This window comes from Typopeltis vanoorti, chromosome 15, assembly GCF_054136105.1.
Source record: "Typopeltis vanoorti isolate ZY-2024b chromosome 15, IOZ_Tvanoo_1.0, whole genome shotgun sequence".
NCBI classification, from domain to species: domain Eukaryota; kingdom Metazoa; phylum Arthropoda; class Arachnida; order Uropygi; family Thelyphonidae; genus Typopeltis; species Typopeltis vanoorti.
In genome coordinates this window covers 64,195,965-64,211,424 of record NC_143563.1, presented here as the reverse complement: position 1 = coordinate 64,211,424, position 15,460 = coordinate 64,195,965, and the positions used below count along the sequence as shown (strand labels likewise).

At 37.7% G+C, this 15,460-nt stretch overlaps 1 protein-coding gene across 6 annotated transcripts in view; it reads left to right on the top strand.

Annotated features, from left to right (window-relative positions):
- Nucleotides 1-15,460, top strand: part of LOC150098822 (myeloid differentiation primary response protein MyD88-like) — a 118,486-nt gene that overhangs the window by 83,137 nt on the left and 19,889 nt on the right. For all 6 annotated transcript variants that reach the window (XM_090405693.1, XM_090405691.1, XM_090405694.1 and 3 more), the window contains 2 exons: nucleotides 553-727; nucleotides 14,696-14,787. In XM_090405693.1, coding sequence (XP_090261819.1) covers nucleotides 553-727; nucleotides 14,696-14,787 — 267 coding nt within the window. The remainder of the gene's footprint in view (nucleotides 1-552; nucleotides 728-14,695; nucleotides 14,788-15,460) is intronic.

The following is a 15,460-nucleotide window of genomic DNA, read 5'->3' as shown; positions in this document are numbered from 1 at the left end:
GAGGCAGGTTTTTTTCGTGCAGAGTTGTGAGTGATTGGAATGCCTTGCCTGAGAGTGTGGTGTCTGCAAGGAGTTTGAATGTGTTTAAGACGCAGTATGATGAGATGTGTGTGAGATAAAAGGACCTCCTAGATGAGTCTTTGACTCCATGAGGTCTTGTTTAATAATAATAATTACTGGGGGGGGGGGGGGCTATGTTCCCTGGCATCTATGCATGGCAGAGTCCATCCTTTACAAAAAAATAGAAAATAGAAAAAAAAATTTTTTTTTCAGTTGATTACTGTGTTTGTTAATCAGAATTGTGTTTTTCCCCTATATTTTTATGCAAAGATCAACTTGTAAAAATTTTATTTATTAGTATTAGCTGGAAAAAAATTATTTACTACTGTAAAAAATTTCATATTCTATTTGCAATATCCACTTCATATATGGCTTTAATTTAAAGAGATACAAAAATGATATAGAGAAATGCAAGGGACTTTGTTTTTATTTCATTGAACATGAACCCTTAATTTAAGTTTCATTAAGTAATATTAAAATTTATTTTTTTAGGGCCAACCTATTATGATGCATATGTTTGTTATGCCAGGGAAGATCAGCTATTTGTGAATGAATTAGCTAAATATTTAGAATCACCAAGAATAGGAATAAGGTTATTTATTAAAGGAAGAGATCTTCTTTTAGGAAAAGAAGAATATGAGACTTATGTCACATTAATTGAGGAAAGGTGAGAATAACTAATTAACTATTATTATTCCCCCCCCCCCTCCCTTTGCTTTCTCCAAACACACACATTCTCTCTCTGTGCATGCACACAGCATTATAAATAAATAATTAATGAATGTTTCTTAGTTTATAATTTTTATTTAGAGATTATTTTTGAATAAACAATATATTAATATATAAAATAACAGAAGGCTTATTTTTCTTTTTTTCTGTATTTTTATATAAATTGTTACACCTGACATTGTTTCATCTAGGTAAAGTTTGCCTGCTCATCCATTCTGGGTTGCAAACATGAGAATATGCAAAAGTGGACAAACTACATTAGAGTGGAGCACTTTGAATAAGGTCCTGTCCTGTCCTGTCAGGTGTCTTCTCCCTCCAGGAGATTGACTACCATGTGTCTCCACCATATCCTATTCTGTGCCTCTCTGCTGCATTCCTCTTATGAGAGATAGGTCCAGTCTTCTATATTTTTCATCCACTCCAGTCTCTGTCTTCCTCTTTCCCTCAACAGTTCCTTCGAGAAGTGTCCTTTGTAGGCAGTTATGTCTAAGAATATGTCCAAAATATCTGACTTTTCTCTTTTTAATTTCTTTCATCAGGCTCCTATTTACGCCTGCCATCTCTAGTACCTCTTCATTTGTCTTTTTTGTCTTTCCATGTTATTCTCATAATTCTTTGCAGTATCCACATTTCAAAGGCCTCTAGTTTTTTCACACTCAGATTGGATAGTGTCCATGTCTCTACTCCATATAATAATATAGACCATATGTAGCATTTGGAGATCCTTAGTCTTGTTTTCAGATTTAATTCTCTAGATGTTAGTAGATTTTTCATCCTGTTGAAAGTTGACCTTGCAATTTCAATCCTTTTTCTAATTTCATCTTCTGTCCTGCCATTTTCTGTGATCAAGTGTCCGAGGTATATGTATTTTTGCACCTGTTCTAATTTATTTCCTTTTATATTGATGCATGTTTTTGGTATTTTCTTTTCTCTTGAAATTATCATGATTTTTGTCTTTTTAAAGTTGAAACTGAGGCCATACTATTCACTATACTTGAGGGTTTCATCTATAAGAGTTTTGAGGTCATATTTGTTTTCAGCTAGAAGAACTGTGTCATCTGCATATCTTAGGTTATTAATATTCCTTTGAGGTTACTAATTTTATTAAATATTTTGTGTACCAGTTCAGAAAGGTGTACTCACACCTTTCTGAACTGGGAATTCTTCTGAGGTCTCTCTATTTATTCTCAAAGATGCAGTCTGTTTCTAGTAAAGATTAGTTAATAGCCTAATGTCTTTTCCATCCATGCCTATTTTTGAAAGGATTTCAATTAATTGTTCATGTTGGACATTGTCGAATGCCTTTTTGTAATCTATAAAGCAGAGGTACACATCTTTTTGTTTTTCTAGGTATCTTTCTATGATGGTTCTGACGTTGAAAATACCTTCTCTTGTACCTACATTTTCCTTGAAGCCACTTTGTGTATCATTTATTTCTATTTTATTTTTCTTTTATTTCTTTCAAGAATAACATATAGGAGGACTTTTGATACTTGACTGATGAGGCTGATTGTCTCCTGAACTCTTCAGATCTTGTACCTTTTGTTTTTTTTGGATAAGGTATAGATGTAAAAGAGTGCTCAGTGACTGGAGGAGTAGTGGTAGAATGATTCAAAGTGAGATTAATGAAGAGGTGAGCATTGATTTGACAATGGATAGTGGGATCAAGAATGTAGCAGAGATAAGAGGAATGAGAAATGAATTTCACTATATAAATGAGAGTTGGACATTTGGAGAGAGAAATAGAAAAGGTAAAAAAGGAAGTGAAGCACTTGAGGAATGAGATAAAATGAGTGAAAGTAGAGATTAGAGAGGGTTAGATGATGTGAATGAAGGTGCAAGAGGAGGAGGAGTGGGAGTGCAAGTAAGAACAAGAATGAAAATGAAAGAAAGGAAAAGAGTGGAAGAAAAGGAAAATAAAGCAGTGGGGAGGGCAAGGGAATCAATCAGCGAAAATATGAGAAAAGGAGTGAGAGTCGAAGAGCAAGGAAATTAGTGGAATTTCGAGGAAGAGGAGAGAATGAGGAATTTGATGTATGCTGATTCTGTGATTCAGAATGTGTTGTTAAACCCTAATAAGTTTAGAATATTAAGATTCCACTTATCATTGTTTAACAGAGCTAACACCCTATGAGAAATATAAAAATATGCTTGTTTTCTAGGTATGTGTAGTTATGTACTTTTAGTAAAATAACTCAGAGAGACATCATTTACTTGGTAAAAGAAAAGAATATGTAAGAAAAATGTGCCAATGTTAAGTGTATAATATTAATACTGATTTAACGTTGATAATACCTTTAATGATCTTATCTTTAATGTGAAATAATGTGCAAGAAAACGACAAAGATTATCAGTGTAAACTTAAGCTCAAAGTTCGGGGGGCAAGCAGGCAGTTGCCTCAAGCAGTCTCATATTCGTGGGACGTGAAAAGAAATGGCGGTAAGAATCGGACGTCATGAAGTCAGGCACATGTGATGGAGAATTCTACGTGCCAGGTGAATGACCTAAGTTACGGTGATGGCCGGTAGGGAGGAGTTATAAAAGGGTTGGAAACCCCCCCCCCTTGTATTTTCGTTTCACCTCATGGTTGACTGGAACTCTGGTTGCGAGGTCCATCGCTGGCCAGATGGTTAAGGGAGCAACTCCATTCCTATGTGCTCGGACGATGTTTCTGCGGGAAATATAGTCACGAACTCCTGAGAAGCAGCAGCAGGCAATGCCGCTTGGAATTTGGAAGAAAATACGTGTCTGGAATGCTGTAACCAAGGAGGTCAAAGAAAGGATCGCGTAAGCATATTGACGATCAGAAAGCCTAGGCCGTGGAACAGATCGAGGAAGGTGATTAGTGCATCAAGAGTGAGGAACTATCGTGTGTGGATAAGTAGAAATTTTGTTCTTTGATTTGTATGTAACCCAAGCATTTAATGTTATGTAAGACTTTAATAGCGAAGGACTCAGAGATAGTCATTAGAAAGGACTGTAGAAAAAAGATTTGTTGTATAGAAGATCATAAGTGTATAGGCCTTTAACGAGTCTAAAAATATTGTATATGTTTAAGAATGTTAAGTAGATTTATCCTAAAGAATGAAAATTGATAGGGAGTGTTAGATCTAAGATTATAGTGTGAGACTTATGTTTTATATGAGTTATTTAAGGTTGATTGGATTTTGATGGGCTTATCTGTGGAAAGTATTAATGTTAACTGATTTGATCTAATCTTTAGCTAGCTTTGAATGGAAGCTTTTCTTTGTATTATTAGCTGTATGTACTTTATGTTTAATAAACCTTGCTATTCTTTAACCAAGATTGTCTGTGAATAGAATTCAATGCACTGCTTTTAAAATTGCTATGAATCTGGGTGGGAAAATTATAGAATATTGATTTAGGATCACGATTGCAAATCTAGTGTTATCTCAGTACATCTTCTTGCCAACTTCTTGATTAACATTTTATTTAATCTAAGGGTTCTAAGTGGCACAGCATAAAAAAATAAATTTCTTAGAACTTAAAGAGAAGTTGGTTACGAAGGCTCTGCCACATTGGTTTTGGCTCGACCCTGGAGCTATCTCTTTGTGATCCAGAGGTACCACGTGACACACATAGGAAAGGCTTTAAGGTAACACTGAGAAATATTAAATTAAGGGAAATAGGACACAACATAAATGGCACAGCCAACAGGATGTGACTTACTTAATTAAATTATTAATATATGTAAATCACAGCAAGTAGGTTTTGGATTCCATTCAGAAAATTTTGTCAGAATAAGAGTTGATTATCAGAATTTGTGTTAAACTTAGATTGCAAGCATGTCCATGTCAAATAGCAGTGCAGGGATGAATGACAATGAATTGTTTTGGTGTATTAATCCGCAACAAGTGTTCCCTCAGTTCTCGGGCGACGATTCGGATGATGTCATCTCATTTTTTTCCTACATAGAAGAGATAAAAAGGGCTGGGGGATGGTCCAAATTTCATTTGTTAGTCTTACTCTGTAATAGTTTACAAGGGAAGGCTAAGAGCTTCTTGTCTTCATCCCCCCCTCCCTTTTAAGAGAATCGACCAATTATCAGAGGTTTAAGGAAATACTAATTGATAAGTTCGGTCAGAAGGAAGGAACTCCCCAGGCATTGAAGAAATTATATAGTTGTATACAAGAGGATAATGAAGGAGTGACCAGTTTCTTCAACATGGTACTGTCCATCTCAAATTCTGTGAGGATATCAAACCCAGAGGAAGGCGCTCATCTAAGATGGCTGGCCTTTCAACGGTTTAAAATAGGATTACAAGATAATTTGAGGGGAGCGATTTTTAAGAAGGGAGCCAGGGATTTTGATGGGTGCTTCAATCTCGCCATGGAGTGGGAAAGGAGATTAAAAGAAATGACCCGAGCCTCTCTTTTGAGGGCTGTGTTGGAGAGGGAATCCAGTAGACTAAACCCCATCCCTGTAGACCATGAACCGCCTATTACTCCTGGTGAGAAAGTGCCTTCCTTACTTTGTTTGAAAAGGAAGGGAATCTGAAGTGGAAAAGGGTTATAGAATGCAGACTGTTTCCTTGGCAGAAGTAGGAAAAGGACTACCATTGTCCCTTGTGAAAGGCTATGTCAAAGGGGTCCCCTCCAAGTTTCTCCTTGACACAGGAGCTCATATATCTGTGATCCCTATGCAACTGGTTAAGGCATTCCAGAACACCACTCCAGATGTCTTCACAAGTTTATGCAATCCTATAAGGATCATGGGGATAGCAAGGGTCGAACTTTCATCTGCACTGAAGGCCAAGGTGGCAATCCATATACCATCTTTCCCGGTAGACACCACGCATGATATGTTTGTTCTTCCCGAATTAGCAGACACTGGTGACCAGGTCATACTGGGCCTTGATTTTCTGGAAAGAAACAAGTTCGCATGTGACTTTGGTAGCAGGACTATGTCCTTATGTGGAATGAGATACAAACTTGACTGTAGAGCAAGGAGTACCAGCGAACTGAACAAAGCTATGGAAGTTGGAGTAAGGGATTGTGAGGAGAATACCAAACAGTGGAGGAGGAAACTGACCCAGGAGGCCACTAAGCAAGTTAGACCAGACATAGAAAGAAGACACATTGAGGAGTTTTTTGAAACCCTGTTCCACCGCTTCCCTCGAGTGTTTACTGAAGAGATCAGTTCACTCTCCTGCACCAATAAAGTACAGCACACAGTTCAGGTCACATCTAATGTGCCTATACATGTGAAGCAATATCAAACGCCACTTACACAGGGATGAGCTCAAGGAATTGTTATCAGAATATGAGAGGGCAGGCATTATTGCGAGATCTAATTCAAGGTGGAATAGTCCATTCATTCTGGTAGAAAAGCCAAGTGGCGGTTTGAGATTTATCTTAGATCTAAGAGAAATAAATAAGGTCACCAAGCTTATAGACTTTCTCGTGTGTAGGATAAAGGACTTACTGATAGGCCTGGGAGGAGCTAAATTCTTTTCAAAATTAGATTTAAACTCTGGCTATTTCCAGATCCCCTTGAGGAAGGAGGACAGAAAGTACTTTGCCTTTATTACAAGGTGGCAAAAGTATCAGATGTGCCGACTCCCTCAGGGAGCCAGGAACTCAGCGATGAGTTTCCAGTGTTTAATGAATTCAGTCCTATCTGAAATGTTGGGAGGAGGAATCTTCCAACTTTCCAATCTTCCTTGGGAGGAGGGTAATCTTCCAACTCTCCCTGAAGTATTCAAAGTGCCAGTTCTTTCTCGGGGAAGTGGAATATTTGGGCCATGTGGTGAGTGAGGGTGGAGTAAATCCCACTGAGGCAAATGTGACTGCCATATTGGATGCAAAGATTCCCACCACCATCAGACAGGTTAGGTACTTGGGTATGGTGAATTTTTACCGGAGATTCAAAGGGAAGGAAGTTTGAGTGTGTGGGGGGGGGGAAATAGCAACGGGCGCATCGCCTTCTAAATTTGGCCTTAACCCGATCACCAGTGTTAACCTATCCCAGATTAGGTCATGTGTTCTACCTTTCGGCAGATGCCTCTAAGGACACATTTGCCTCAGTCGTGGAGCAGGAGGAAGGAGAGGGATTTAGGCCTGTAGCTTTCATCAGCTGCAAGCTATACACTTCTGAGGTTAACTATTCAGTGATCGAAAAAGAAGCGCTTGCCATCATTTTCTCCCTGAGGAAACTCAAATACATGTTATTGGGCCAACGAATCATCTTACACTCTGACCACAAGCCTCTGTCATTCATATCATCTATGAAGGACAAGAATCAGAGGATCATCCGGTGGGCACTAGAGATTCAAGAGTTTAATCTAGAGGTAAAATATATCCCAGGTTCTACTAACGTAGTAGCAGACTATTTATCAAGGTTACTCAACTCCACTCACAGAGATGGTTCTAGTCCTAAAGAAGAGGAGCCTTTCCCGTTACGTATGGCAGAAAAGGTAAACAAGAAGGGAGTTACATCCCTTGAAAACTAGGTCTGGGACAAGCTCTGCATCATTGAGGAACAGAAGAAAGATCCAGTTTGGGGAAAGTTATATGAAATGATCCTTAGAGGAGAGGGGTCACCAGATACCAGGTTTTCCATCACACCCTGCACCTCGATCAAGATGAACTCTTACTTTCCAGGCAGGATTTTACAGGAAGGTGGAGGGATAAGATTGTGGTCCCAGAGCTCATGATCCCCTGGGTTCTCTACACCTTCAATGATTCCAGCTTGGCGGGCCATCAAGGTATGCATAGGACCTGGAACCGTGTATGGAGTAGATACATCTGGAAAGGGATGAGGGGTGACATTGAAGCATATGTGTCTTCCTGTCACCTGTGCCAAAAGAAGTCCGGTGTCCTGGGTAAGGCCCCTCTTCAATCGACATCAATACCTCGTCGCCCATTCCAAGCTGTAGCCATGGATATTGTGGGACCTCTCCCTGTCACCAAGAAAGGAAATAGATTCATATTGATGACTGTGGATATGTTTTCCCGATATCCAGAGGCTGTGGCTATCAAAGACCAAACAGCTCAGACAGTGACCAATAAATTTTTTAAACTAATAATCTCCCAATATGGAACCCCACAAACCCTCCTTTCTGATCAAGGTTCTAACTTCACAGCAGAAGTAATGCTACAGCTGTGTAAGCTGTTAAAGGTAAAGAAGCTATTCACCATACCATCCTCAAGGAAATGGGATGTGTGAATGGCTGAATAGAACCTTGAAACTTGCCATATCCAAACTGGCTGATGAACATATCTCAAATTGGGATGCTTTCCTAGACCATACCCTGTTCGCATGCAGAACTGCCCCACATACCGCCATAAAGGAAGCTCCTGCCGTAATCCTCTATGGCTTTGAGCCCGCTTTTCCATGCAACTTCAGGAATACCCATGTGGATTCTGGGTTTCCTGACATTGATGTCTACCTAAAGGATCTAGTAAGTAACAATAAGATAGCTTATGATATGGTAGCCAGGTCAAGCGAGTCATGTTCCCAAAGGGCTAGGAAGTATGCCAATAAAATAAGGAAATACAAAGCTCTAAACCCAGGCAACCTTGTCCTAATGGAACGTGGCTCCGTAAACAAGAAAGGGGTAAATTTGGAAGAAGTGCTGTTGGACCATTCGTAATCTGAGAGAAATTATCCTTGGTAGCGTTTAAGATCAAGGAAATCTCCAACAGATCAAGAACCTGGATAGTGCACTCAGACAGACTCAAACTGTATAAGACTCGATCAGAGAGGCTGGTTTGTCAAGGAGACTCCATAGAAAATGTATATGGGGAGAAGGGAGGCATCCTCCAGAAGGGTCGAAGGCCAAATGAGAAATCCAAAGCAAGGGGGAGAAGTAAGGATGAACTAAAAAGGGGTGAGGAAAGTCTTGTTGAAGGTGACCACCTCAACAGATATTACAGACACAAAGAATGCCTAGAGGGAGAATACCTGAATGGGAGAACCTCATCCAGAGTCAGAGGAGAGGATTGTAACAGTGAGAATGAAGGTGAAGTATCAAGGCAAACTAGATATAACCTCAGACCCCGGCACAATGGTAAGGTAGGCCACAGAACAAGGGTTTAACCCTTGAGTGAACGAGCCTCTGATAAAAGGAACCCGAATACAGGGAACCTAGCATTGAATAAGCCTCGGTCAGCTGTACGAAGGATAAAGGAGGATGGAGACAGAACAGATAAAAGGAGGAAATCAAGAAGACTTAAGTCTCCATCGTGACAAAGAACTTGGCAGGACACGATTCCTCCAATTCACAAGGTATTTCTTTGGCAAACAGAACACCTCTGAAAGGTTGAAAGGGGAAGGAACAAGAAACGGGTTAGTTGAAGGGAAGGAATCCAAGGAGGCAATTTGTGCTATAGATAAACTAAGTGAGGATGCAAACAACTCAGAGGCGCACAGAGCTTCTACAATCAAAGAAATCCACAGTATGAGGAGTGGATAAGGAGCAGGAAATCCTTGACAAGGACCACCCCCACCCCCAGATGTGAAGGGGACACACAAAGAAAAAGAATTGAAATGAGGAACACTTGAAACAAAAAATTTCTTAGAAATTTTTTTTTATTTGAAGGGGGGGGGACCTTTGTTAAACATTGATAAGTTTAGAATATTAAGATTACACTTATCATTGTTTAACAGAGCTAATGTCCTATAAGAAATATAAAAATATGCTTGTTTTCTAGGTATGTGTAGTTATGTACTTTTAGTATTGAATACATTAGTTTAAAAAAGGAAAGAATTGTAAAATAACTCAGGGAGACATTATTTACTTGGTAAAAGAAAAGAATATGTAAGAAAAATGTGCCAGTATTAAGTGTATAATATTAATACTGATTTAACGTTGATATTACCTTTAATGTGAAATAATGTGCAAGAAAACGACAAAGATTATTAGTGTAAACTTAAGCTTAAAGTTCGAGGGGCAAGCAGACAGTTGCCTCAAGCAGTCTCGTATTCGCGGGATGTGAAAAGAAATAGCGGGAAGAATCGGACGTCATGAGGTCAGACACATGTGACGGAGAATTCTACGTGCTAGGTGAATGATGTTACGGTGATGGCCGGTAGGGAGGAGTTATTAAAAGGGTTGGAACCCTCCCCCTTTCTTCAACACAAATATTCCCTGGAAAAACGGCAACTAAATACCTTGGAATACTCCTCGACAAAAGATTATGCTTCAACAGCCACATCAAGAGCACATGCACCAAAACATCAACTCATCGCCCAGCTGTACACCTCGATCAATAGACACTGCAAACTAAACACAGGAAACAAAATTCTACTCTACAAGATCCATCCCACAATTACATATGCCTCCCCAGCCTGGAGCCATACTTCCAAGACAAATATCCTCAAGCTACAAAGACTACAAAGTGCCTACGGATGATCCTGGATGCCCCATGGTTCGTCAGGAACAGCCAGATCCACCGAGACATAAATATCCCCCACATCTCTTCACTACTACGCTCCCTAGGAGAAAAATACTTCATGACGGTGTCCACTCATCCAAACCACTTAATCCAGAACCAGAAACTATGATGGTAAGGACCACTGGAAACACAAGAGACCTAAAGCCATCCTAACACCCAACGATGACACTTAACCACCTCTGCCCCCTCAGGGCGAGCTAAAATAGCTCAAACTTCTCCCATCACTGATTCTGAAACAGACAACAAGGAATACAAAAAGCGTAAAGCTTCACCCTCTGCACCATAAATGTCCTGCATCCCCCCTTTCTCTTGTATTTTCGTTTCACCTCGTGGTCGACCGGAACTCTGGGTGCGAGGTCCATCGCTGGCCGGACGGTTGAGGGAGCAACTACATTCCTATGCATTCGGACGATGTTTCTGCAGGAAATCTAGTTACGAACTCCCGAGAGGCAGCAGCAGGCAATGCCGCTTGGAATTTGGAAGAAAATACGCATCCGGAATGCTGTAACCAAGGAGGTCAAAGGAAGGATTGCGTAAGCATATCGACAATCGGAAAGCCTAGGCTGTGGAACAGATTGAGGACGTCGAGGAAGGTGATTAGTGCATCAAGAGTGAGGAACTATCGTGTGTGGATAAGTTGGATAAGTAGAAATTTTGTTCTTTGATTTGTATGTAACCCGAGCATTTAATGTTATGTAAGACTTTAATAGCGAAGAACTCAGAGATAGTCATTAAAAAGGACTGTAGAAAAAAGATTTGTTGTATAGAAGATCATGAGTGTATAGGCCTTTAACAAATCTAAAAATATTGTATATGTTTAAGAATGTTGAGTAGATTTATCCTAAAGAATGAAAGTTGATAGGGATTGTTAGATCTAAGATTATAGTGTAAGACTTATGTTTTATATGCGTTATTTAAGGTTGAATGGCTCCAGCCAGATGGCCACCCACAATAAGCCCTTTATCATAAATAGTTGTCTAGACATGTGGTTATGCACTTCACCAATCATTTTGCATATACACTGTGCAAATGACATTTATGTATATCTGCATAAAAGTTTCTAACTCAGGTGCTGGTTTGTATAGTTGAGTTTGTATTAAAAATGATAGATGAAGTTTAGATGTAAGTGGTGGCACACATAATTTAAATTTGTATTTTGACCACATATACTGGTGAGCTGGATTTGAATCTGTTTTTTTTTTTTAAGTTTTTGGGTTAGAGTTTGTTGTTTTTTATTTTTTGTGTTATTTTTTGATAATTTTTTTTATTTGTAGTACTAATGAAATTTCTTACATTGACATTTTGTTTAATGTTAAAAAATTACATAGTAGAGGCATGTAGTGAGGATGAAGGACCCAGAGGTATGTCTCCTGAACATACGTGCAGAAAGGCTTACGTGTCATCGTACATGTTGATTAATTTTAACGGTATAGATGAGAACACAAACTGATAAAAAAATAACTATTTATTAACTTATTGCTGATATTTTGCTGGTATTCTATCCAGCATCTTCAGAGCATAAAAACAGTTTGTCACAGTATGCGAAACAACAGCTCCCTAAGCACACCATTACACTAGGATTCCCTCCAAATGCACCTTGCCAGCTGATTGGAAAGTCTCTTGATATGTTACCATTAGTTTTGACCCTATGTACTATCTAACAGCTGGCTTGCAGAACCTTTTACTATGTATAGTATTATTGAATGAGAGATATTTGGAATCATCTCTAAACTGTGCTCAGCATGCCCATGCACACCACATGTAAGAAGAATGTGGGAAAGGGAGACCTGAAGTATCTTCAAAAAAAAAAAAGTTCTGTGTTTGCTCGCTAGAGGAGAGTTTCCAGATGAGGTAAAAATGAATTAAAAAAATTATATAAAAATAATAAAATACAAAAATATACACTTAACCTACCTATGGTACTAATGTACTATACATTTGCAACTTTTGGTGGGTGGGAGTCACATAAAAGAGAGAGAAATCAACTAACTCTGGAATTGGTTGTAAATGCCTAGAAAAAAACTTCTATTTGATTCCATTTCTAAATAGTTATTTATGTTTAGTAGCATGCAAACCATTTTACTATTTTTGTGACATTTATCTTCTCATTTCTTTCCAAAGTCTTCTCATGATTTTTTTAGCTACTTTTATGGAAATCTAACATTGTGAACCACCCATGATGATAGCCACTTCAGGTGCCCCCCCATTAAGCAAAATGATTGTGTTTCACCAGGTGATTAAAGTCCTGGTGATGTAGTTTGCATTCCTCCACCCACCCAACTAGAAAGGTATGCAATTTAAATGGAGTTGGCCTGGCTGAGAAAGAGGTTACATGTTGCATATTGCCAACCTATTTGATGAATCTCAGAGGATTGTAATCCTACAGTACATTGGGTGAGGTATAGGTTAAATAATCTAAAAATACTGCTCTAGATACCAAACATCAAACCTTTTCAGTTAGTCAATGAAAATCATCCACCACCTTGCACGAAGTTGCTGACCTGGTTGGCCAAGTGGGTTAAAAGCCCACCATAGCATGGATGTTTGTGACTGTCTTGAAATGGGGGATCAATATTATCGCCTGGTGTGGGATGAGCATCCTGCTTATTGGAGACCTGAAGTATCTTCAAAAAAAAAAAAAAAATTGTGTTTGGTCTCTAGAGTTTCCTGACGAAGTAAAAGGAATTTCAAAAATTACAAATAATTATAAAAAAAAATTAATGAAATCGAAAAATATATTCTTAGCCAACCCACATACTGTAGGTTTGCAACCTTTGGTGGGTTGAGAGTCACATAAAAAAAATGAGAGAGAGAGAGAGAGAGAGATCGATCAAATAACTCTGGGATTGGCTGAAAAATGCCTAGAAAAAAAAATTCTATTCTAAATAGGTATTTTTAGTAGCATGCAAACCATTTCACTGATTTTCTGATATTTATCTTCTGTATTCTTTCCAAAGTTTCCCATAATTTTTTTTAACTAGCTCTCCTTAAGTTTTTTTAATGGCAGCACAACTTCTTTAGTTATGATTTCACTCCAATGAAGGCTGCAAGAATGTTATTTTTCTGTCATTAACTGCCTTTCTTATGCTACTAATGGTATATTTTTATAATGAAATTGGTTTGGCTCTTGAATTCAAAATTTTCCTGATATTTGAATCTGCTGTACATATCATATGAAAGATATTGACCTTTGATTCTCTTCAGCATTTTGTTATATAATTCATTTTTCTTTTCAGTGTGCTCATTTTATTTTGCATAACTAGAAGGTGAGCGCTTCCATCAGACTTTTAACAATCAAGAAACCTTGTAATCTCAGAGCTATTATTCTCATCTAGAGCAGGCTTTTACAAACATTCATGCCCCAAATGGGATTATGTGACCCACAACCTGTTGGTTGGAAGAGTGGGTATGCTAACTACTCGTAATTGATAATCTTTTTTTTTCTTCTTTTATTTAACAATAGTATCCCATAGATTTATAGAATACTATTAAATATAAATTTAATTATCATTTATGGCTTAAAATGATAACTTTTCGTGTGTATATATTTTTTCTGTGATTGTGTCAGAAGGGCAAATCAAATTTCTTTTTGCATGAGTTTTGAAGTCTGTCTGTATCATTCTACTTGAAATTTTTTAAATGTTATTTCTACTCACGAAAAGTTGTAAACCTATCATACATTTTTAGTATGATAAGCAAGCTAAGGGTTATGTTTTCCAGAAACCCTGCTCCTGACATGGTGCTTCTTTTTTCCCAACATGGTACCATTTTCCAAGCCACTTCAGGCCTGTAATAGGCAGCATCACGGTTTCCCACTGTGTAACAGAAACTGCCTACCACTTAGAGATTTCATAAATATCCATGTGTCATGAGTGAGATTTGAACCCACATCCTGTTGGTTGGAGAGCAGATAATCTAACCACTCAGCCAATTAATTGATAAAAGGTATATGGATATTTAAAATATTATAAATCCACTGTTATTTTATAGCCAAACAGAAATGAAACTTTAAAAATATTGAAATCGGGCTAACATTTATCAGAGAGCTTAGGAGAATATAACTTTTTTTTTTTTTTTTTGGCATGGGATTGCCATGGCTTCTACTATTTAAAAGACATGGACTTTGCTCAGGTGAGTGTATATTCACTTTTTATTAGTGCTTTTAAGGTTTCACTGGCTTCATAGTTGTTTCAAATTGTAGGTTCTCATCAAAGATCAAACAAAACCTTAAGACAGCAAAAAACTTCTGTTCAATACTATAGCAATCCTACATCAGAAAGTTATATTTTCATAAGTGAATTCTTGATAGGTGCATAACTTTAATAGTTGAATTTAGAGCTAAAGGACTTCAATTTAGAAATTTGATAGCTTCAGTTCTATTTAGCTATATAATAAGAATGTATATTTAACATCCTGTATCCATAATTTAAATTGTCAAATTTTTAGGCTTTATATTTAACTGATAAAAGGTATATTTCTTTTACAGATGTAATAAGATGCTTGTACTTCTGTCGCCAGAATTTCTGGAAAGTGAAGAGTGTAAATTTCAAGCAAGGTTTGCAGCCAGTCTTGGAATTGGTAAGACAAAACCTTTTTTTTTTTTTTTGTACTGATATTCATTAAGCAGTTTAATACAATGCTAATCAGACAGGAGTGAATACTTTAATTCGTAAGCAATCTGATTTGATAAATCTCCATTCATCTCTTTTTTTTTTTTTTTTTTTTTTTATAATTGTACCACAGTTTTATGTTTAATCAGTTTATGTTGTTATCAGTGGTGTAACTAGAGCTTTTGCCACCCCTCTCAAAACACCAAAAATACTACAAAAAGTCAAATCGACGTATAGAGAAATAAATTAAAACAGTATGTTTATTTTTGAAGTAAAACTTTAATTTCAACATTCTAAAATGTTATTTTTTTTGCTTCTCTGTTAGCAAAATCTTCAATGACATTGGCGAAGTCTATTTCATAGCAATGTAGGTAATTCTTAATCAATTTTATTTAGAAAAACTCCTCTCACAACTTGCAACACTTACAGCAATTGTGAAGAAAATTCTCAGTAGTATTATGATATTTAGAAATGAGTTCTCCAGACTGTATTTTAGAATTAACTGCAGAAGTTCAAAAAAGGCTCTAAGTGCCACCCGGGGCAGACTGTCCCCTCCCTAGCTATGCCTCTGGTTGTTATTATTGCACCTCTATAGAGTCTGAAAACTCATTGCCGAAGACCCAAACTATCCACACAATCTA